The sequence below is a fragment of the Anser cygnoides genome, chromosome 16 (assembly GCF_040182565.1).
Source record: "Anser cygnoides isolate HZ-2024a breed goose chromosome 16, Taihu_goose_T2T_genome, whole genome shotgun sequence".
NCBI classification, from domain to species: Eukaryota; Metazoa; Chordata; class Aves; order Anseriformes; family Anatidae; genus Anser; species Anser cygnoides.
In genome coordinates this window covers 12,056,419-12,081,471 of record NC_089888.1, presented here as the reverse complement: position 1 = coordinate 12,081,471, position 25,053 = coordinate 12,056,419, and the positions used below count along the sequence as shown (strand labels likewise).

General features: G+C 44.4%; 1 protein-coding gene and 1 long non-coding RNA gene across 15 annotated transcripts in view; one reads left to right on the top strand and one right to left on the bottom strand.

The window, feature by feature from the left end:
* The window catches only part of PTPRT (protein tyrosine phosphatase receptor type T), a 571,615-nt gene that overhangs the window by 486,043 nt on the left and 60,519 nt on the right, over positions 1–25,053 (bottom strand). For all 14 annotated transcript variants that reach the window (XM_066978461.1, XM_066978465.1, XM_066978464.1 and 11 more), the window contains one exon: positions 20,175–20,226. In XM_066978461.1, the coding sequence (XP_066834562.1) occupies positions 20,175–20,220 (46 nt within the window). In that variant the 5' untranslated portion in view covers positions 20,221–20,226. The remainder of the gene's footprint in view (positions 1–20,174; positions 20,227–25,053) is intronic.
* Positions 18,135–21,606, top strand: LOC106047763 (uncharacterized). Its single transcript, XR_001213918.3, has 3 exons — positions 18,135–18,221; positions 20,192–20,278; positions 21,468–21,606. It is a non-coding gene; the product is annotated as an uncharacterized lncRNA (long non-coding RNA).

Below are 25,053 nucleotides of genomic sequence, written 5' to 3'. Positions count from 1 at the left end.
ACGTCACCACGTCAAATACATAAATATTCCTTGGACTGAGAGTTTGCTTTGGTAACCAGTAGATACACATTCTCTGTATTACATTCAAGCTCAAAGTACACTACAACATCTAACTTGCTAGAAAAATCTCAGCTGAACCACAATACCAGAATGCAGTTCATTTAAATGTAGCAACTGAGAATTATTCTGGCTTTGATTACTAGGAAGACAGAAATACAGAGAGAGATGTCAGCATAGCAGCTTAAGGGCATCCAGTCTGCGGAAACAGGAGCTCTGTAGCAAGTCTTGCCATTATCCCTAAGAAAATACATTTCAGCCTCCCTGGAGTCTTATTCATCCTCCTCACATCTGTCTTACAAGTCCAGGTTTAGAAGTAGTACCAATGATAAATGAGATTTCCCCTATGCTAGTTCTCCTCCTCCCCAAACCGTTATATAAATCTAAGAAGAAAAAGATGCTCCCCTTCCATCCCCAGCTTCCCCAGTGTTTGAGCTACAAAAAAAAAGCATGCAAAAACTGCTGGAAAGATATTAAAGTGCATAACTTCTTATACTCACCCTAGACTGTCCGTCCACATTATCTCTGGAAAAACCACAGCGTTTAAGGGACACTACTCACTTTCTAACCATTTACAAAGCAATTCAACAGCGCCCACAGAAAAGCTCTAATAGAAAGGAACAACATGCAAGGCTCAGAATGAAGTCTAAGGAGAAACTAACATCAGCCACCTTATTTTTCTACTCCATCCTTTTTAAAGCTGTGTTTTAAAGAGTGTAACTTTTGTTATGCTTAAGTTCCTGCATGTTGCTCACAACATAGCATTTGCCTTCCTGACGAATATATTTTTATTCTAGGCTTCCAAGCCCAGGAGCAAGGACCCCAGTGCACACGTGCAACATCTCCACACCTGAAGCACAGCCTGGGGACACGGTATCTTTTTTCTGTGGAGATGGGAGACCAAGTCCTGTAGCCTCCGAGTCCTCCTCCAGAAATCACAGCTTGCAGAAGGCCAGCACTAAAGATCTAGCCCAAGGTCAGAAACAGTTTTTTGCAAGTTTAAATAAGTTATTCAAATTTTCAATTTCTGGTTTTGTAGCATAAATCCCTTCTCCAACTGCATTCAGAGGTTAAATACTTGCAAGAAGTGCCATGAGTTGAAAGGCTGCAGGGTATAGGATCAGTTACAAGAGGACTCTTCCTTCTACCTGTTATTACCTGTATCCCCCCAGTTAATGAAGGAAAATAAAGGAAAAAAGGGCTTCAGTACAGGCATGAAGTAGCAGACCACATTTATGCAGGCTGCAAGAGCTGCTTATCTACTGCACACCGGACCAGAACACCAAGCTGGTTTCACACAGGCCATGCACAGCTACCACACGAAGCCTTTCCCTTCTCTCAACCTTGGAGAAGCTCAGCTTGGTGAGCCAGAGCAAGAGATTTTGCTTGACTGATAAGAATGAGACTAAACTGCTTCAGAAGAGAGCAGTAAAGTCACCAAGCCTGTCAGGTTGTTAATTCCATGCTGTTCCACCGTTACATTTTGAAAATGGACCCAAAACTAGTTGATTTACAAGAACGATTCCTTTCAGTATAATATTTAAGGATTTTTTCTTAAGAAAACACTGAAAAGTTCCAAGTGACTTGTTAGCAAACACACGCTTTGAGATGTTTGCGTACCCATCACAGCACGCAAGGAAGGGAGATTGCTCCGTAGGCAACAGCAAGGCTAGAAATTAAGAGTAAGAAACTTCTTACTCTTTATTTATATATTTAACTTAAAGTTGCCCTTTCAGAAATCCCCCATATGACAGAAGTGGCCCACAGGTAATTATCTCAGACTACACACAGCCCAAAAGCTAGACAGGTTTATCAAAATGATTTTTTGCTCTTACGGTTTATCATCTTGTTGTGAAGATTTTATGAGAAAAAGATTAAACCACTGCTCTGATGTGTGCATTTCATTAAGCTTCTAATCCTTAAAGAGTCACTAATGCAACTAGCCATTGAAAAGCATTAAATCATAGTTCAGGCATATTGACCAAAATAATCTCCTAATTATTTCAGAATGGAGCAAAGCACCGAAGCTGTACTGTAAATTACACTCCAAAACTCTTTTAGGCTGACATACAAAAGAAAATGAATAGAAAGGCAACTTTGATTACTTTTGGTATGCATGAATATGGAAAGGTGAGAGACGTACCCAAGGAATTCACTCAAATTAGATTGGATTTCAAGGGTCACTATTCAGCAGCGTTCAGTTCAGTGTCACACAATGGGGCAGGGGATGTTGTTTCTGCTGCAGCAGATCAGCTGTTGCCATCACACTGAAGAACTAGAAGTGAGCAAGTGAATCCCAGGTGCTAATGAATTATTAGTAAATCCCATCTACTTCTCAAGAAAAGCACCCAAAAAGCACGGCCAGTTCATCACAAAGCCATACAGTTCAAAGGACACGGCATTACTTAAACTTCTATGTTTGTTTCTGCTTTGGCCACCAGCAGGGTGTCCAGAAGCACAGCTGAAGGCATCATTTCCACGGGCTGCAACTCGCGCCTGACTTCAATGCCTGCCACTTCGCACAGAGAAGCGGCACGCCTCCACTAGCGTGCCCCAAGACACGCACCAAATTTCAGCCCTTACTCATCAGCTGACAACTTCTGGTTTCCAGAAAGTTCTCCTGCCTCTGCCATGCGCTCAAGGAAATTTGCTGAGGAGTCGAGAACAGGTAGCAGCTATCACAAGTAATGCAAACAGTAATCCAGCAAGGAAGGCTATGACTGATACAGCTTCATATTCAATGCTGAATTTACTATACCCTATGTGACTGTAGTCATAAATCTTTCAAGAAGAGCTTGCCTCGTAAAGCATGCTTTTGAGTATAATATTTGCAATTTAAACACTCAATAGACCAATAATAATTCACTGTCAACACTTATAAATCCTTTTGAATAACTCGCATTCTCATTATCAGAAAGGATCACTGGAAAGATAAAAAAGCTACACACAAGCAAGATGAAGACCCTCAAGTCAGAACCTCCGTTCACAGACTAACTTCCACATCTTTGTTACATCTTTGACTAACATTTTGTGGCAAGCAAGGCACAGGACTGCCCTCCCAACAAGACACACAGCACAGTCAGAGCAAGAGACAGCTTTCTGGACCTCAAGAGCTTTGGAGTATGAAAACCACTTTTTCTTTGAACAGGCAATCGAAGGGTGCAGTTTTAAAACAGAGGAAACCAAACACAGTAGGGTTTTAAAAAGAAGCCTGCTTTGCTTTTAATCCGGTTTAACAACTTCCAGCATTGGTGCCAACCCCATGAAACACCCTGTGTCTCCCCAAATTTTTTTTTTTTGAGCCCCATTTCAGCATGCTCCAAGGCTGCCCAGGGTCCTCAGGCCTCCCCCTCGCCTCGCCCGGCTCCCCCAGCCCCTGGAGCCTCCTCTGCCCCCCTCACCCCGCAGCTCTCCCCACGCGGATGGTGACATCCCTTCCCTGGGGGGCTCTCCTCCCCATTTACACCCCTGCAGAAATACTGCCCCCAACACCACCATCTGTCCCCCAACTCCACCGAACAAGGCAGTAAACAAACGCTGTCCATCACAGCAGGCTTCAAACAGCTGAACGGCTACTGAAGTTCGCAGGAATTGTTAACGGTGCTGGATGGACAGGGATTTGACTTTAAGAAGGGCAGTTCTGTGATGATCAAAAGCAAGTTATTTTTACATATATTTTTATCTTTACTTGTTCTCTACACTTTAGACCCCATTGGTCTTTGCTGCAGGCTACATTTTTCTCTTTAATTAACCAAACTGACCTGGAAGGAGTTAGACTGGTATTGCATTTCCTTCCAGCCTTCTTTCATTCTGCTAAAATGCAATATATATATATACATATATATATACACACATACATATATATACACACATGCAAGTAGCACTGGGTACCAGGCCGCAAGTTCACATCAAAAATAAGGTAGGGAAGACAGGATCATAAATCAGACAAGGCTTTGAGACAAGTTTACCTAGACCTTTCCCTTATTGCATGCAACCACAAAAAAAACGTAGAATATCTTTCAAGTTGAAAGAGTCAGACTCCCATAGAAACCAAGTTACACTAATTAATTTTTCTACAGCATCAAAAGCACAAAACACCAAAGACAAAACAAATTGTAAAAGTTTTAAAACTCTCTCCTCCAGCCTACCATAGTCCAGGTGAGCTCTCCTCCTCCACAAACTTGGCTTCAGCTCACTGCTCTTTACGCTGCAACCGAGCCAAAGGAGCCCTTTTCAGCTGCTGGGAATTTATTTCCCCTTTCCCTGATTGCAAATACCTGTCTCCCTCTGCTCTCTCCTCGATGCGATTCGCTCTCCTGCCCTCCCCGTCTCTGTGCCCTGTGAGCGGCCTCCCCCAGCCCTGCAGGGCTGCCCTGTGACGGAACAACCGCATCCCCCTGAGCGCAGCACACCTTTACCCACACAAGCAAACAACCCCATGGTGTGGTTTTGTGTTTTCACAGTGGTCAGAGAAACCTTGTGAAAACCTAGGGGGGAAGTGCAAACAGATTTTCTTTCTTATATCGCCATGGCTTGGTAACAACTAAGGGTTTCTTAGCTTCTGCGCTCTGGCAGGGATCACTTCGTAGGTTATCTTGTAGACTACAAGGAGAAACATGCACCACAAGACTGCTGCCATCAAACCAAACTATGTAGTGAAACTCAGCTTTCTAACAATGGAGATCTCTTCTCCTTGCCCTGGAGCCTACCAAGTGGGGTGACTTCCAGTGCTCAGATGCCTCCTGCTAGGCCTCATGCCATTATGGGGGTTTCCTGACCTAGCCATCTTCCGAACGGGCCACATTATCGCAGAATCACAGAATCATCTAGGTTGGAAGAGACCTCCAAGATCACCTAGTCCAGTCTCTGACCTAACACTAACAAGTCCTCCACTAAACAATATCACCATATCATATTTTAGAATACGAATCCTCTGCAGGAATCTTCTGTGGTGGGAGCCTCACTCAGAGGCTAAAATGCAGATGCTGCAAGCAGCTGGCCCAGGTTTGCTCTTCCTCTATTAAAATTCTCTTGTTCAAGCACGTACCTGTAGACCAAAGCAACTTCACCAAGGCAGAGAATTTAGGTATTGATAAGTAGCTGCAAGGGTATTCACTATGCCTCATTTAGCTCGCAGAGAGCTCTTCTATAAAACTTGGGCGATTAAAATATGATATGGTATGTGATTTATTCTCATCGTGCAAGTCACAAAAGTAGCACACAAATGCCAGCTGATACACTATGGCTGGCACTGAAATAATGAATTTTGCAGTGTATTGCTTTTATGAAGGCAACTTCCCATATTCCACAGATATATTAAAACAGAAGGTCACTCAAAATACCTAGTATTCCCTCAGCTGTTTTTTTTCCCTTTTTTTTTTCTTTTCTGACAGTGAAATCTTTCTTCTTTGCCTACATGATAGCAAGGATGTTGCCTGATTGTTCATCTCAATTCCAAATTTATCCAACGAGATAGTGACTGAAGTATTTGCCTCTGTTCCTAATAATGCTGTCTGCTCAGTGCATTAGCTACAAGCAAGAATGTGCCAGTGCAGGTTATATTCCATTTTTAGTTTTTTATATTTTCCTTATGCCCTTTATTTCCTCATGCTTGTCAAACTACAGTTTCATTATTAAATTCCTCATTATTACAACTTCTGCACATGACCCTAAGCCTACTGAAATCAGTAGCAAAAGCCTTGAATCACAGCTCTGTGTTGCAAAAACGTACAGCCCCTGAGCTCTGGGGTTGCAGGTACGCTGTTACTAACTTCAACTCTTGCCGTTATTAAAGGTGCCTGCCACATTTTCTCCAGAACCTTCTACATTCTGCTGCCCTCCACCAACACCAAGCAGGCTGTGGTTGCATCCTTGCAGCTGAGAAACCAGGCACGAACTGCCCCCTCTCCTCCCAGCACACGGAGGAAAGCTGTGCCAGCGCCAGGTCTGCCCACGGGACTGGCCAACGCTGTGAGCTGCTGGCCCAGGGCAGCGCTGAAGCAGCGGGGGCCACATTCCCCCTGCAAACAGAGAGAATGTTTTCTCATTGAGCACAGATTCAGTATGCTTTTTACCGCTTTGTAGAAGAAAATTCAGTTTCATAAAAGTTCGAGTTTAATATCTGCTGCAGGCCTGCAGGAGCTATTAGCTGATAATTCTCTAAGCTTCTGCTGTAGACTCCCTTACCAGCAGCACTGAAATTATCAAATTATAGCAATATGATGGAAAACCTTTGCCGCAGCAATGAATTTGTCTCTCAAGAGAGCTGGACACAGTTACTTACCTTCAGTATTCACATGTGTACTAAAGATCCTACCATACAAACAAAGTCCTGGGTCTCTTTTTTTATACAATTACAAAATAACCAACCTCCAGAGACCAACAATCCTTAGGACTCTTCAAATTTTTAACAGTAAAAATAGAAAAAACAAAACAACAACAACGACAAAACCACCTAAAGCGCAAGTATTCTTTCATCTGCTTTTTAGCTTGTGCTTTGATTTTCAGGCTCCCTGACTATACCACATATACCCAAATGGGCGCTTTCTGTGTCCGGAACCCCTTTTGCTGTTGTGTGCCCATGCACTGGCCTTCTGAACTAACAATAAATTGGTCACACACTTCTCTGTCATGCTCCAAATCCTGCTCAACCATCATGGCCAAATTGCCAATGCCAGTGCAGCATGATTTAGAATCAGGTTAGGAGGGTGCCCAGTGCTCCCCTTTCAGGGCAGAGGAGAACTCATTATGCCGCGTGAAACTTTCCTTGAGTTCCTTCGTTTACTTTCAGTGTCTGGGAAGGATCTAGCTTTATACTGGAAAATGTCATGGGTACCTTGAGAGCAGGAAGATGTGTTCATGCCATCATGGTTTCTGTAACTTTATAAAATTTTTAAAGAGCAGAGGCTGTGCTTCCACAGGGCAAAGCGCTGCCTTGATCTGAATGGTTTGTTGGTCCCCATGTTATTTGTCACAACTGAAATTACAGAATCCTTTTTATCAAGAGGTTTATATAAAGATGTATCACTGAAAAAAAAATCAAATGCATATAATGGAAACTTAATTCAATTTATTTGGGGAAATAAATTGATTGAAACGATTCTTTATTGGCCCAAAAGTATATGTACAGATTAAATCTGTGGAGCTGTACCAGAACAGAGAAAGAACATCAGCAAAGTGGTTAAACAGTGTAGGAAGAATTTCATTCAAATAGTTTTTAGTCTAAAAGCTTAAACTAAATGTCATCCCAGACTTTCCAGCTAGGCAATCTTCAGGAATTTCACAGGCTGAAATAACGAAGCACCAAGAACGTGTTTAGATAGAAGGGAACAAAAGCATAAGTTAAGCAAGAAAAGCAAGCAGTTACTCCTTTCTGTGCATCCTCCAAGATGTTAAAAATAGGTTTTCCCTTCCTAATTTTGAAATGCAATCCTTAGGAGGCTCTGAAGACTGTAAATCAAATTTCCAGTGTTCTTGCTATACGCATTCAAACAAACTCTCCTGGCTCCTGCAGAGCATTTATTAGCAGCGCAGTAGCTGCCTGGTTGCTGGTTCAACAAGCACGTGGTGAGCTGATGGATCGAATGCCACAGCACCAGGACATCAGGGACACCAGGAAGCCAGGCAAGTGCTGAACTTTGGGCTTCAGAAAGCCCTCCTGGAACTGGAAGACACAGCTGTGAACTGTGGGATCAGAAAAGGAGACAAGCAGCTAATTAAAGAAGCTAAGGGCAGTTCAGCAAGACACACGCTCAGGGTATTCACTAGCCTGGCCCCATCTGACGCCGCACTGCTGGGGCAGGCAGAGCTGAATCCTCCGCCCAGCGCTGCTCTGCGGTGCCACGACCGCAGCACGGCACGTTGCACATCCACAGCTCCGTTTTGTTCTCCCAGCAGACAAAAGGTCTCAGTGAAGGAAGTGCTGCTTTGCAGTCACCGTTCAACACATTTGGGGTGCACGAGTCCTTTTTACTATAGCTTTTCATGGGCTTCCTGCATAGATTTTGCTCACTGCTGCAAAGCCAAGGCTTTACTAAAATGCAAACCCTTGATAAGTTCTGCACCAAGCAAGAGATTTCTGCACACGAAATCCTGTATTTTCCACATGGAAGAGAACCTACAGAAAAAGTACTGCTCACCGGACTGCGATTTTCTGCAACGTACTTTACGACAACATGTCCCACTTTGCAGCATCTCAATAAATGCATTTATCTATGGTACAGTATTTTGTTTTTTTATGGGGAGGAAGGAGGTTCCTGGGGCTGGAGGAAGGCGCTGTGGAAGGAAAGCAAGCCGAATCCTGCCAACGTGTGCATCCCTCCTGCAGGTGCCGTAGAGCCGGGGTGTCCCGGGCAGGGGATGCTGCCCCAGCCTGGCCCCTGCCCTCACCACTCAGAGGTGGCCAGTGGCAAATGGACTGAGTTAGGGCTATTTGGGTGCTGCAGCGAGGGTGCTGAGCAGTTTACGCGTTGAGACATAGCTCTGCAGACAGGGATAACTCACACTGCCACGTGCACACCAAGCGTGGGTTATCCGGGTCAGCTGCAGGCCCATGGCTATCAGATCGGCCAAAGCTCATGGCATCAAGGTTCTGCTCTATGCGAGGCTGCTTACGAGAGGACGGATGGCACCTCGCTCAGCATAAAACCTGCTAATAGATGGCTAACTCATTAAAAAAACTCTGAAGAGTCGCAGTCCTGGAGGCAGGGGCAGGGAGCGAGGAGCTCTGTCTCCTTTTCCAGCGCTGCCCCTCAGCCCTCGGAGGAGTGCAGGAGGCAGCCTTCATTCTGCATGAGCCGCAAATCCTGCTTCAAACGAGGTAAGGCAACCTTAAATTAGCAAGAAGAGGGCCAGTAACACCTGAGCAAGTCTGAAATAGATATGCTCAATGTGGGAAGCAGAAGATGCTTGCTGGGTCTAAGCTCCCCACCCTCTTTATGCCCCTTCCCCCCTTCATGCTAACAGTGTATCTCTACAGCTATCGGTCCCAATAGAGAGAAAACAGCTCCTGCAGTACAAACATGCGTTACATGTATTCATTTTGCAATGTATATAAATATATATATATGTAGATATGACTGATAACAACAAAAAAAATAATCAAACTTAGTCATAAATTATAACAACAGTGCTGCCAACCGGCAGCATTTAAGTCACGAGTCAGCCCTCACAAAAACATGAGGTATTATCTTTCAGAAAAATAATACATGATGAGTTATTTATCTTCTGCTTTTCTGAATCTCTAAAATGCATTTAAATCATATTTTCAAGCTTTTGTTCTTAATCATGAAGTAGAAACTTACTTTTAGGGGAAAAAAATAAAAAAGCCGAGTTTCTCAGATGGCATAACTCCAGTAACAGGGACTTTGTGGGAAAAAGCCCAAACAAATATAACTTGTGAACCATATTAAAGCTGCACAACTTGGCAATACATTGGCATAACGGAGTATTTTTATGCCAAAACAAGTGTGTGTGCCAGGGTAAACTCGACCACCACCACACTGCCCTTCCTGCTTCCCACACCAACTCTTGGTGCAGCCCCAGCCTATGTTCTTTGCACAGCTCTTTGTGGATTTATTTTTGAAGGGAGAAAACGCCGGAGCGCTCAGGGTCAAAATCTGCCCTGGAGCAGTATCTTCAGAGTCGCATTTACAGATTGCACTAACTAGGTATCAGAGCTCCGACGCCGGAGATAGTTGAAAGTCATACGAGAAAAGGAGTCTCCTGCTAAAAGTAAATTAATGTAGAAGGGCAGAGGGAAAATTCATTAGCTGGTAGCGAAAAGAATAATGGGCCTTGGAGTTGATTCTTTAAGCTTTTTCCAGCATCAGCAGCATTAGTAAGTGGCAATTGCAATATTTAGGGAAGAGCGATTCTATGGGGAAATGTTTCCCAGTTTTCAAATCTGCACATCAGTAGCTGCATGCGACTGCCTTCGGGTGCCTTCCCTGCTGCCTTCTATCAGGATGTGGGATTTGATCTCACGAGAGTCCCTCGAGTGTAATTAAAAGCCTGAATTCCTGATCCTGCCTCAGCTTGCTAAATGCAGCAGGTTACACGTCTAGAGAGAGAAACACATTTCTCAGGAAGGACCCAGAAACGATGGAAGGGACCATGGCCGACCACGGCCACCCCCTGTCGCTCTGTTCACCCACGGCTCCTCACTGAGGTAGCCCCAAACAGCAGGAGGCAAAAAGGGCTCTTCTCCTTCACCTCTTTCTCTGCACCGAGTCCTGCTTCTGCACATCCGCACCAAAGCCAGGACCTTAACTGGTGCCCCCGGCTCTGGTTTTTCAGGCAGTTCATCTGGAGCAGTTCTCTGGGGTGACTGAAAAGCCCAGCTTTCATTCCAAAAGTTTCTAGCTTGATCTCATCCAAATGATACAGCAGTTTCGATGAGCTGAGGCTCAAAACAGAAAGCAAATAGAAGCATGGAAATATGACTGTAAAAATTGGCTCTTTTAAAGTCAGCCCAGGTAGTCTGGGTTTCATTACTTCTAAAGGGTGTGTAGCTGATAATACTGTATCATGTTTTTTTCTTGCAGAGAAATAAGAAATGGAAAATATAGAAACCTGTAGCAGTCTCCACAATGCACTTGCTAAGGTTTTCTTTACTCCGTTAAAATAAGCAAATGCAGTGAAACAAAAGAGAAAAAAAAACACAAAACAAAACACTATTTGCTCAAATAATCCCCTTGGCTGCAGCACAATCTTTTTTAAGGAAATCCAATGCTGTAAATAACTGGAGTAATTTCTCAGGAGATTAAAGAAAATAAGCTCACTTTCCTTCCTGAAAGAAAATAAGCTAAAATATCATTGACAGACGGCAATCTGAGGCTGGAATACCTTATTACAGACCGATGACACCATTTTCTCTCCCATATTTACAAGTGTGCCGAGGTGCCTTTTGTACAGCTGGATGGAAAGAGCCTGTTTAGCCGAGTGCCGTTGTTTGGCTTGCTCTCCCCCTCCTCAGAGAAACGCACCCGCCGTAATGTCACAAGAAGTCTGGTATCTGTGAAAATGAGCCCCAGCCAGGCCAGGCACAGCCCGGCCAGCACAGCACACGTGTCCTGCACACCGCCCTGAGCCCTGCAGGGCCCCCCGTGCAGCCTGCCCCGAGGCTGGCCGACGCGGTGACACGAGCAAGGACGCTCTCGGAGCGACACAGATGCCTTTTTGGCAGCAACCCGAGCAGTGACCGAAGCCAGGACGCAGGGATAGCAGAGGACCACGCTGACCCCGCTGTGGCTACAGGGGTTTTCTTCCAAAGACGCGTTTCATTTCTGCTCATTTCGGTTCCGCAGACTCCTAGAGCTGTACTGTAGACAGCAGGGCAATGGGAATGACAGGGCGAAAAGCCTGATTTCAGCCCAGTTTCTTAAGCTAAGCAAACAAGCTCAATTGACAGTGAGAGTGAGCCCTCCCTTTCCCCAAATCTAGTCTTCCAAGACCTCCGACCACCTCATCCACATACAACAAGCGTCAAAGACGCTAGCTCCTACAGCACTCATTTACACGGGCCGTCTAGGTTTAGGAAACGTATCCTGCCGCTGACTACGTGAGCATCTTATATATATGCATCTTATCCTATAGTCCTATAGGAGTTCCTGCAGACAATCTCAACTATTTTGCATGCAGGGATACACCTGAACTAGTAGACACAGCTCTATACCCAACTAGTTAAGCCTCTAAGTCTCAAGTAAAGTGGTGGAAAATTCCTGGCTTTGCAGGATTTTGCCTCCTGGGGTTCGCAGCATCCTTATGTACAGCCATCCTTGGGGTGCTGTTGCACTCACAAGCGTACCGAGGAATGCTATCTAGAAGATGTTCACAGCTGGAGGTAATAGCAAGCAATTGAGGTCCAAAATAGGGAGGCATACACGGGAAAAAAAAGTTACTTCTGCTCTTAACTGACCAGGCAGAAAAAGCTGGGAGGAAAAGGGCAAGTCATTAAATCCAAATCTTGGCTGATAAAAGAAGATAGCTGTATCTTTTCTTGCAGGATTTGTGAGGAAGGAAATAAGAGAGTAAAACACATTTTCAGCACTGCTGGTGTGTACCATCATTGCAATTATTTTGCAAAGAGGCATCATAGCCTAAATAAATACTGCACTAACTTTGATCATGGTCCTTTTAATTTGTATAGGTTCAACTGTGCACTAAGGGCTATGGGCACAATTATTTTCAAAGAATACATTCTCTTTCATGAGACCATATACAGGATTTCTTTTGCTTTTGTCCCAAGGATAATAGAAAATAACAGAAGCTTGACATCATAATAGAGTTCAAGTGCCTTAGCAGTATATCTACTCTCAAAGAATTATAAAAAAGCTGAAGCTAATGTACTTCTCTGTGTGCATGGCACAGGCGGGCCATTTTATAGCTCTTGCAAATAACCAGGCTGTTGCCTCTCTCGTCCATCAATCGAGGCAGCTTTCGCGATGATATAATGCGGTTGATTCAAATCCGATCAGCTGCTGTTGCCTAATTATACAAGCCAAACAAATCCAGACTGTTTAAGGTAGAAGAGGGAGGTGGGAGGGAGAGCTGCTATAAAACACTGAGGGAGAACTGTCTCCCCTTTTCAAACATGCGGTAAAAGCAGCAAGTTCTTTTCCCCTAAACCAGGAATACCGCGGCCATGATTCCACAGACCTATTTACTTTTCTTTTCATAATGTGCCAGTCTGCACGCAATAAAACTGTCAGGCATAACTCAAGAGCAATAAATATGAGGAAAACTGTTATTTAACTGGCCAAGAATCATCTGTACGGCATCGCTGCGTATTCAGAGCAGTGCTCTGGCAAAAAGTCATTTTGCAAAATGACAATTTGTGTTGCATCTATTTTCATCTCTCCTCCCATGCCTGTTCACTCCAGTTTCTTGGCAGAGGTGGGGAGATTTCTTCCTCACCTCTGCTGCTAACAAAGCAGGCGCTGCCACTGCCCAGAGCACTAACACAGAAGGAAGAAAAGCAAAGGGCAGAAAGCTGCAGGGCTTCTGCAAAGGCTGCTGAGGAAGCACAATGGGAAAGTTACTCTCTATTTGAGCTGTCTCAGATGAGATACATAAGCCTAAGGATAACGTATATTCATAGGCAAAGGGAATGAAAGGCTACAGCTCCAGCGCACAAGGACCTCAATATGCATCTGCTTCTGCCACAGCTCACGGAAACTGTTAGAGGCTGGGGTCCCAGTCTGAAAGAGATAGAAGAGAGTCTAAAATCGGGTTGTTGATAACCCGCCACCACCAGGTCTGTACATTCAAGCACTTGCTGGTTCTTCTGGACAAATACCTGACTGGCCAGCCTCGAAGAAGTATTTACTTCATGCAGCCTCTGGTAAATAAATCTCATCATGCCCACCAAAAGCACAACCTAAATATGTGATTCCTATTTTAAGCTTCTCTGAAAACACAGTTCACCTTTCCAAGATGTTCATTTCACAACTCAGAGGGATAAAACTGTTTAAAACAATTCTCGTATAAGCACTTGTCTTCATACCCTGGATCTCAGTGTAAAACCACTACAGACTGCAAGGCTTGGGGCAGACTCCAAGAGGTCCTGGTGACTCAGAAAAGGTCACTCTGAGCCCAGAGACCTCAAGAAAGCTGAATGGGGAGAGGCAGCTCCTGGAAGGAGGGAGCGCTTCTGGTTGCTCTCCTGTTTGAAGCTGCTGCTGCCAGGTTTCCTACCCAGCTCGTGAGCTCACCGTTGTTGCACCACCTCAGAGGCCTTTTAAGCCCCAGAAGAACACAATGACATGGTGCCAACGGTGCAGAGCCGCACTCCCCTTGAACTTTGCTGCCCATCTTCTCAAACTACCAGTTGCCATAGTGGGAAGGGGGCTGTCGGATGGAACAGTGAAAGAAAACCAATTACTGGGCTTTGATCTCCTGTCATGCTCCCAATACTGCTATGTGATTTGCTCTTTTGAGCGTCTCCAGGGGGTTAAAACATGGTGCACTACCTGGCCAGCCCCCTTTCATGAAAATAAATGGATTCCTGAAAAACCCCGATGAGCAATACTAGGTTTAACAGCAATGTACGTGGGCAACAACCAGCCATCACAGAGATCTGGAAAGAACCCCCACCACTGAGTGGTTCAGGAATCATATTTATTTACGTCCTGCAATTACCAGGCGATACGATTCCTAGATAAGTTGTGTTGTATCTATGGCCACAGACAGCCAACTGCGTAGATGGGCTGGAGATACACGGCATTTGATTCAGGACTTTTACAGCCACTTGGCAGGCTTGTTTTGCTGTGGGAACATCGGCAGCCCTATAAATAAGTTATTGATTTTAATTTGCAGACAGAATACTGTTTAATCTGTGCAAACCGCCTCCTGTTCCACCGTATAAAGTCAGCAGAAGGAAATAAAAGTATCAAATATCTGCTGAATTGCACTAGGTTAAAAATCTGCCATCAGTGACATTTTACCCTTCGAAAACAACAGCCAGGCGCTGCATCCCATTGGCCTAAATCGAGTTATTTCAAGTGTGGCAGCAGCCATCCCCATCCAGCCTCCCCTCGGGAAGGTTGTGGGATTGGAACGGTACCCAATAAACCGAAGACCTGGGCATCATTTTGGCTCGCCTATGGGCTTTCTGTGGGGCTGGGGCCCAGCAGGGCTGATCGCCATCAGAACCAGTGCTCCTGGAGCAGGTGGGGGCGTCTCGGAGAAACCTGCTGGGTTCTGCTCAAGGGAAACTTTCGGGACCATGGCTCGCCTGCTTTCCCTTGTGGGTCTTTTTTTAATCCTTTGATGCCATGCAGTAAATTACTAAAACAGTCACTATTGACCAATTATATACTCTTATTGCTTTGACTATGACTGTATGTTACTTGGAGTCAAGCTGGAGTTGGGCACAGGTCCCGGTTGGTGGAAGGCTGGTGCATCCCCGCTGCGACACCCACCCGTTCCTCTTCTCCAACCAGCGTCAGCTACTACAATACAACGTTTTCAAGCCACCTCACAATTCAGAAAAATTCTGTCAAGAAAAACATTTTCAAATTAACCTTTGAAATTATGGCTGCTCACAGCCTTTCCCCTACTCGACTCATGGAGCGAAGCCTGTTTCCCCTGAAATTCTATTAAAAATGCTAGCAAAATAAACCCATTACAGCTATAACAGCTCAAATTAATGTCAACATGTCAGGACATATGTCTAATTTCAGTTTGGAGACTTGAAGATTGGGATCCTCATTATGGGCACCATCAGCTGTTTCCAAACAGCCTTCAGGTCTGGAGAGATTCATTTTAAATGAGGAACATCAAGGCAGAGCAGACAGAGCAGTTCAGCTGGTGCATTAATTTCAGTCAGTTTGCTCAGGCTATGATTATCATCACTGTGAATTCAATAATTTCCTCAAACTTGCTACTGTTGCAGTTTCATCAGCCTTTCCACACATCTTTCTTCTCCATGGGAGACAGCAAGAAGCAGCACACACGGTGGCCTTCAGGTGAGGGTGATGAGAGCGAGGACCTGGGCAGAGGGGAACAAGGCACCCACACCGCTGAGCTGTCACGGATCCGTGCCCATCGAGTCAGCTGGCAGCTGTGATGGCTCGGCACAACGGGACCACTGATAAGGTCCTGCTGAGCCGAAATGATGCTGAAAATTGAACCGAAATTATAAAACTACCCAAATTGCATGTTCCTCGGTGAAACACTAGAACACTAATCTACGTGCGTATTGATTCCAAGTACAGAGAAAAGGAGGGGTGAACTTGTATTACAACAGTATTTGGAAACTCCAGTTGGTATTGAAAGCCTTTGCATTGGCTGATATATAAACGCGAGGCGGCAGACAGGTCTTTTCACACTTCTCCTGCCGTGGAGGTTCAGATGACACAAAGAAAGATGAACAGGAAGGGAGACGGGTGGCAGTGACGTGAGATCTCAGAGCTCTGCATACCCACAGCATATGCACGACTTGATTCTTCACACAGCATGCTTATAATCACAGCTTAATCTTTCCTGTTCTGTCTGTTCTGATTTTTATAAGCTTTTTTTCTTTTTTCCAATTTCTTCCTCTTGATATGCAACTCCCCCCAAAAAAAAAAAAATCAATTCTCACTTGTTCTTCTCTGTTGCCAGTGTCACCCACTGCTTTCAGGAGAGGTCTTGTTTTTCCCGAGGTTATACACATTGTATGCTTCCGAATACGGGTTTCCAATTTTTCTACAGTTGAGCCCCTGTATTCTCAAACAAAATAGCACCTCTCAGTTTTGTTTTGTCAACTCCTAAAATTAAAAAAATGACCTTTTGGCACAACTGAGGCATGAGGGCATATTCCACTGTCTGCAGAACTGCCAGGACTCTTCAAAACTGATTTTTCTTGTTCTCACCAACATTTCAGTTTTTTTAATGCAAACCTGAGAAATGCTGATGAGTTCAAAACAAATCTCAGTTGAAACTTCTCACAGTGAAGACAAGCTTCTCAGCGAGTTTTTGAGCAAAGCCCATCAAGACTCTGAATGCATACTAGAGAAAAAGATAATGTATTATATATTAGGAAAAAAGAGAGTATCTAAAGCCTTCATCAAGACAATTAGTCTTACTGGAAAACTTCTTAGTAACAGAGTTTCCTTGGGAGTAGAAGGACAGGTCCCCACAAAGCAGGGAAACCACCAGGACCCACTCGAAGCACTCAGGAAGCACTTGCAGCACGTGTGCATGTACGCATCTGCATGCTTATATAGGAATGCCAAAGGTCAAAGGAAGACAAAGAAACTCCCTGTCTACCTGAGTCTTCATTTTCTCATTTTCACTGCATTTACTGGATTATTTGGCTCAAGCTGTGAGGAGCTGACTGCAGCCATCTCCCCACTGGATAGGCAGTGGTGAGGGGGACATTCATGGCAATAAAAAGCAGCCTGAACTGCATTCAGTGTGCTTGCCACCACAGTTCTGGCGAGCATTGAATGGAGTAGACCAAGAGGGTTTAATAGGGGTTTAAGAACAGATTACCCAGAACATCTGACTTGAAAATCTTTTCCTGGAACAGCTCCAAAGGTTTCTTTAGAGCAATCCATCAGCAGCAAATTCACAGGTAAGCTTCAGGTGAGATGGTCAAGGTAAGCAACAAACCCAGTTAACAGGCCACTACATTTCACAGCCCGTGCTGGGTAGCAGACGAAGTGGGACACCGCTGTTGTGCCAGGAGCAGAGCACGGGGCAGCCACGATGCTTTCCTCCACCTCGCTCCAGGAGATGAGCAATGGTCTACAACCCTTCCCTGGACGTGTTGTCTTCTTCAGAGTGTCCCCTGCACCAGCCCAGCTCCCTTGGCAAGGGCTTGGGAGAGAGCTCCAGCACAGTTCCCAACCCTTCCACCTTCCCCTGAAGTTCTCCGCCACCAGGGGAAGCGAAGCACAGCAGGGCAGTACCTGCTCTGCCCATCCCCAATGCTGGTCAAGCAGCTGCAAAGCTGAACCCCTCAGGAAGCTTTTGTGGGCGGACAGAGAGGGCTGTACTGCACGCTCCTCTCAGAGACCACCACATCTGAAGTACCCTTAGGCAAGATAACAACAAACGACGCATTGAGAAGTTTCAGAGATGGCAGAAGCTGATTAAACCTCATTGTTTCTACCAGGAGCTACTTGTCTAACAGGAGCTGTTTGAGCCTTGCTGTTTTACAAAGGGCTGAGAGGACTGTAACACACGGGGGAGAAAGTAAGACAGACAGGAGTAGAGAAAAGAAACAGATCATCATCATCATCATCATCATCACCACCACCACCACCACAGGCTGCAGCGGTGCCTCTGCTCCGGGCCTGCCGGCAGCACCAGGCCCCCAGGCCCTGGGCCTGCGCTGTTTGTAAGGCAGTGCCATGGTCTCGCCTCCAGGCCTCATCCCACAGAATCCCAGAATGGCCAAGGTGGGAAGGGACCTCTGAACATCATCAAGCCCAGCCCCCTGCCAGGCAGGATCACCCAGAGCACACCACACAGGATGGCATCCAGGTGGGGTGTGAATATCTCCAGAGAAGGAGACCCCACAACCTCTCTGGGCAATGAGATCTCGTATGCTGCCTCTCATGTGCAGCTGGTGCTCCAGAACCTTCTGGAAAGAGGTTCAGCTGCGTGTGCTAAGATCTTCCCTTCCCCACTGGCAGAACCACAGGTGCAAAGATGTCTCAGGTGCTTCCCAGGAGGTGGGCCTCAGACAAGTGCTATCCTGCCTTCTAGAGAGCCGCTTTTCTGAGCCAATTTAAATTGCAGCAACACCCCTTTCTTGCCGAATGTTTGAGACATCCCCCTTTTTCTCTCAGTCTCTAATAGCTTTTCTCTTCTTCTTGGTCTTCCCTTCATGCTATGGCCTTCTCCACAGACACAACTAAACCCAGCAGGGACAGCTCTGACTGAACGCAACCTAAAGCAGGACTATTGCATTTAAGGCCATTGGCAAATATTCATTAGGTGAGGAGTAGACCGAGGGGAAAAAGTAGATGGGGAATACAAATAAAAGTAGGCTGGAGGTGAAAAAATGGGCCATCTGCCTGGTTCCGTATTTTATGCAAGTTTTGCATGTGTTGTACAGGACTAGGGTAAAATGGGTTATGCTGAGTATAAAACTGCCCTGAACACTTCAGCTATGTGTGAATGTAGCATTTCTTATCAAAACATTGCCTAGATTCAGCAAGGGACTGACGTAATGGCATGGGCAGAAGATTTTGCAAACTGGAGTTATCTCTGCTTACTGGCAGAATCGGTGCCTGGTGGAGAAGAGCAAGCAACTCACATCATGGACCCTTTTAGAAGTGCTGTATCTGCTCCTCATTAACATCTGAAGCACAAATATACTTGTCATAGTTCAATACAATGCACAATCCTGCAAAGAGTACTTCAAATCTGGATTCACAAATGCACCAGCATTTCAAAGCTCCTGAAAGTCACTGTAGTGTTTTGCAGGATCCCTGTAAACACTGTGGTCATTTACCAGTCACCCCGGGCTATCTTCTCATCTCCAACATGCTTCAGCCCTTTAATGTAATATTTAGACCAATGTTGTTATTAGATTTTCCCTGGATGAAAGGCTCTATAAACGTAAATGCCACTTGCTAATTCTCACCAGTACAAAATAATAGTATTAGTACATCACACAATAAGAAAAAAATTAAGCTGGTAATTTATACTGCTGAATTAGATACACTAACAAAAGAGAGAGGCAATTATATACTGCAGTAAAATCTTCAGTGCACAGACTTAAGCATTCCTCAGTCTTTAGTGTTCAATTAGGATGAAATTTACTTTCAATACAAGACATAACGCCAAGGGCTCTCAGGCCCTCAGCAAAAATATAGGATTTCATCTCATCTGCATCCATGCAAAGTCTTTTTTATTCTGGCAAAGCTCAAGGTTTAGCTCCAAAGAACAATTAGATTTGCATTACACATTGCACTAACAGCAACACGCAGATTTATCCGCTGAATGAATATATTCTAATAGGTCTGATGATCTGTCTTTATAGTACCATTTGATTAACAACAAATTTATTCACTTGGCAGCTGTATTCCTTAATCAGGTATTCACTAAGCAATAGCATATAAATATGGATAAATGTCAGCTTTATGGATCAGAGAGTACAATAATTTCATTTGAAGAAAGGTGGATTGTCTATACTTCTAATTAGTTTCCCCTTAAATAGGCTCATCATATGGACACATTTGTACACGTCCGGGGCCTGATTTTCAGCGCCAAGGGTGCGTGTCCCATCACACCGTATTCTCTCCTCGGAGCCTAACTGGAGCCCTCTGCTACGACCTGACAGCTTCCTTACACAAACATTTCCCTCCGTTAAGGGGCTTTACAGGGGGCGTTTTCAAGACGGGGTCATTCACGCGTTTGCACCTGCACAAACTTTGTGCCCAGCCAATCTTCACTTATTCCTCCATTATCTGGGCACGCCAGAAAAGGTGCTGGCAATACATATGCAAGTAAACTGGTGAATGACAGCAAGAGAAATTTCTACAGGGAATATCTTCAGTTAAATGATAGTGATAATAATGAAAAATTATCATAATTACCAGGGAGAAATATACTGTCTGTGCAATTCAATCCAGGCTTTTAAGACAGGTTATAGACTCAGTTGACAAAAGTATTTTTACCTTTCTTTTTCAAGCAGATTCTCCCGCAGCCACTCGTACGCTTCATGGGAGGCTGGAAGAAAAAAAAAAAAAGTGGATGTGAAATAATCCTTGGCTTATCGGGGGTAAGTGCTGTTATTTTGATATCTTTATGGGAGGTAACAGGACTTTAGCTGTTGGACCCCGATTGAAGTAAAAACTGGGCTGGTTGTGAATAAATAAGTCGTTTGAATATTGTTAGCAGCCTCTGCTTCAGTGCACTACAGGTATCAAAGCTCAAGTTTAGAGCGCCTACATTTGGAAGATAAAATTCTCTACAAAGAGCAGAGGGCTGTTCAGGGTAGCTCTGCAATACACCTGAAAAGCCACAAATAGCCTCAAAACGAGTCAGCTCATCATACTTGGTCTAAACAACTTCTGCGTTGAATTTTCCAGGAAACCTGGAAGAATTCTGTTCCTCAGGGCAGGAAGGGAGTATCAGGGAAGTCCTTCCCCTGAAGGATGCAGGGAATAGGGCAGCTTTTGTCACCCTGAGCCCAGAGCTGCTGCTCGCAGTTCTGCACTGTGCTGCCGGTGACAGGCTGGCAGGAAGCAAGGCAGTTTTATGCCATGTTTTATTTTAATTAAGCACTAGGCACAAAAGAAAGAAAAAAGAAAAAAAAAAAAAGATAAGAACAGTGATGCCCTCCCTACTGGTCCAAATCCTTACCAGAGCACGCTAAACTCCTAACCTTGTGTGTGTAAACACTGTGCATGCTGAAGCTACGTCTTCGCATCTCAACTAAATAATTTCCCTGTGGTGTGTCCTTTTTGTACAGCATGCCACACACATGGGGCTTCTTTACAGATCATCTACGCCACTGCAGAAACCTGAAACAAATGTCCGCAAGCTAAATGAGCTTGAATCCCAGCAGGATTTTCCCTGTAACCCCATGCAGGGCAGGTCCATGTTTTCAGAGCAGAAGGCATTACGGGGCTGGTGCAGCTTCCCTGAGCGTGCTGGCTGAACATGCTGCAGGTGGAGACCTCGCTCTAATCCTGCTCCCATTTCTAGCTCAAATAATTTCACACAGTGTAGAAAATCACATGTGAGTCTCAGAGCAGATCTTAACCATGCTCTGCACCCTTCTGGCACATGTGACCATGGCTGCATTGCACCCATGGAGGGGAGAAGTTCGTGAAGTATATTTTGCTACCCAAAAGTAATCCTGAAATAAATGAATAAATAAAAACCATCCTTCGTGCAGTTCTAGTCAAATAGAAATTTATCCTGATTTTGTTTATTAATCAAGTTACTGATCTGTTATCTTTCAGAAATGTGACAAGTGACTGACAAGAGACTGATCTATCACCATTTAATATTCAGAATACATTGCATGCTGAGATGAATATGAGAGTAACAGTTCCTTGCAATATTTAAGTCTACTGAGCCCTGCAAATATCACTTGATTTATCAAATCTGATTTGGGGCTTATAGCCTATATAGAGAGAGTTCTCCACTTCCTAATCCATTTGCCAACAAGTATTTTCTCTGCTTTCCTACTTCATCTTCCTTATTCACTGATCTGAAGGGCTGGTATCTTAAACTTACTTAGCAAAGACAAAAAGGAAAAAAAAAAGGATTTAAGGATTTTATTATAAGCTCTGACAATTATATATGTCCTGGTCCAGAGAGTAAATAAAAGTAAGTGGCTGTTTGCTGTGCCACTAAATGCAGGCCACCAAACGGACTTTTATATGATGCTCTGAGACTGAAGCCATCAGACTTGCTGCTGAGTGAACAGAAGAGGCCACTGGTTTGTCACCCTCCCAGCTGCGCCTGCTTACGATGCCTGTCTGCCTTCCTCTGGGCACTCTCCCCTAATCCAATTGATCTCAAAATAAAAAAAAAGAATAACTTTCTGAGGCTGGCAACTTTTTCAGTTGTAATACGCTGTCTTTTAGCAAGTGAATGTCTGTCATTCTGCTTTTCAGTTAATGACTTAAAAATCCAGTGAAAAAAAGGCAATAAATACAAAATAAAAAGTACCGGCCCCTTTATTTCTTGCTCAGAGGCAAACTGTGCAACCTTAATTTAACAGAAAATGATCAGCTTTATGACTAGATGTGTTGCAAATAAACTGACAACCTTTATACAATACAATTACTTTATTTTATGTGATATTATTATTATCTGAGCCATCTGACACTCTTATGGCTCATATAAAAATTCCTATTTTAGTGCAACTTTGAGCTTAAATAGATCTCTTTGTACTGTGTAAAACAACCCCCCTCCTCTCACTTTAGCACTTAAAACCTTCAGGATATACAGAGCTCTATCATATTCCTTCCTCCTCGGTTCTAGCAGTTGGGTTTTAGCATCTTGGTCAAAGGAAGCATTGCCAGTGATTTAAATCACCACTGGATCATCCCAAAAGTACACCCATGGGAACAAATCAGTCCCACAGGACTGGAAGGAAGACTTCACTTAAGCTACCTGACATTTTTTACCAGAAAAAAAAAAAAGGTATTTTTCAGGATGGAAAATCATGATAACCCAGCTATTTTGCTTCTCTTCCTTAAATAAATTCATTGAAGCGGCTGGCACTGTGCAGCCAGGCAGATATATCCATTCATTACCATCTTTCCTCGCTCCATGCCGCACATTTAATTCTTCTGATTCTTCCTCCCAAATCTCTCCCCAGCCCTGCAATCCTGTTAGCAGCTCTCCCCCTTGCTCAGCACAAATCCCTCAAGAAAACAGGCAGGTAACTGCCATTATGCTTCACAATCACCGAAAAGCACGACAATTTCCCCCGCTGTGTTAATTCACTCTTCGCCACTTGGCAAAAGGCGGCCTCTCCCTCCCTCTCTCTGCCCACGGTTCGAAGGACCCACACCGGTTTTCTCCTCGCAGTGATGAAATTGCCTGGCATGTCAAGAAACGCACCCCTCCAGCTCATCGTCTTCCAGACACGTGGGGCAGACACATAGCACCTGCCCCGTAGCACTGACCCTCACGGTTTAACTCCTCCACCCCGGGAGTACCCCCATGTGCCCTGGGGTTTAACCTGACGCTGGGGCTGGACAGCGAGGAGGCAGAAAACACTGATCAGATGACAGCTCCCAAAAAGTGCTGGGGTCTGGGGGAGGCTCTGGTGGGCTGAGCTCCCAAAAGGGCTCTTGCTGGTGGTGGGTTGGGGAAACCCAGCCCCATGGGTCCATCAGATCAGTTATACTGCATTGACAGGAGGCTGTGACCTAAGGAGACCTTCTCCAACCACGTAGTGTGTTTGGGTGCACAGAATCACCTGTCTTCTCCTGTATGTGCAGGACTGAAAATTCATGTGTTCTTTACAGCATTTATCTCTTTCTGGCTGGTTCCAATGTGTGATCCAAACCATTTAGTCGTGTATCTAAAACCTATTTTCTCCTGAGAATGTGTGGAAAACGCTTTGCTTTTTTGGCAATAAGTGCATTGCTGCTGTAAACAAGATTTTTCTGAGCTCTTTTTAATGAATATAATTAAGAACACATTATAAAGCAGATTATTAGTAGTAAACAGCAAGTAGTAAATCCCATCTATATAATGTAGCAATATTATTAGGTTTCTTCTACTAGAACTGCAAACACTTGCACCCTGGCCATCCTCCTAATACGATGAATTCCGGATATTTGTTACAGTTCTTTGCAACCCGTAACACAGAGGTCTATGGTCTAAGAATAATAAAGGGTACTTGCTATTAAATACAACTGGATGAAGAGGCAAATGAATATTTGTCATTATATAGCGTGTTGAACTGCAAAAGCAGGAAAAAATGACCCTCGAAAAATAGGTAAAGCCATCAGAATTTGGTGATCTTTAAAATATAATAATAATAAAAGGGAGGTAATTAGGTATTGTGACAATGGATAGAAGAGGAAGCACCACGAGAGCAAATATCATTTACTGGATCCCTGATACTTCTGCACCTTCATGTGATCCTGAAAAGCATCTTGGCTGATTCAGAGAAATTACATCACCGTCTCCAGCGTATGACTAAACCCTGAAGCCACCCTCAGAAGGAGAGCTGGTTCCTGCTCTCACCACTTGCCATATGTCTTCTCTTTCTTCCTCCACCATCGTAGCCTCATTTGCTATGGAAACAAGGCTCGTGTGATCCTGCTGCCTTTCTCATTCCCCTCACCTCACTTACAACTTCTAAGCCTGTAGGACCATCTCAATCTGAGGTGACAGATTAGTAGAAAGCGCAAAAATAACTGGATCCTCAAAAGTCTTGTGAGGATAGGACACTGAGAGAAAGGGAAAGAGAAATGCCTTATTTATGTCCCTGTTTAATGTCCCGTACGGAGTGAAAGGCTGGAGTGTAAACTAATGCCACTGGATACCAGGTGGTCAATGTATGAGAAGGGTCATAACTATGCAAGACCTTCCACCATAAACTTCCTGGGCTAAAAATTCAGTCAGCCACCAATGAAAAAGAGGCTTCATTATTTTTAGTACTCACAAACCTACTTTTTTTTTTGTTCTTTGTTTCCACTTTCTTCTTCTAATAGAACAGAAAAGACAGCATCAGCCAAGCAAGACTTCCCTAACTCTTTTGCAGCATCTCTGTATCTGCTGCTGGAAATGGAGCTAAAAGCAAAGCCATCAGCTCACCACACCGGTGCTGCAGAGGCTGAGCAGATCACATCAGCGCTGGTTCTCCACCAGTAAGACTGCCAGGAAAAATCTGTCCCATGGAAGACAGAGGATGCACGTTTTCTTTGCAGATCTCTTCTTCCTCCTCTTGTGGGAGTCCTCATTTTGTTTTGTTTTCCTTCAAGGAAGCCAAATTAGATTTCAACAGGAACAATAGCAACAGCAGAAACATCGGCTCTGTTATCTCTGTTCATTGCTCTTTTCTCCCAAATATTGCTT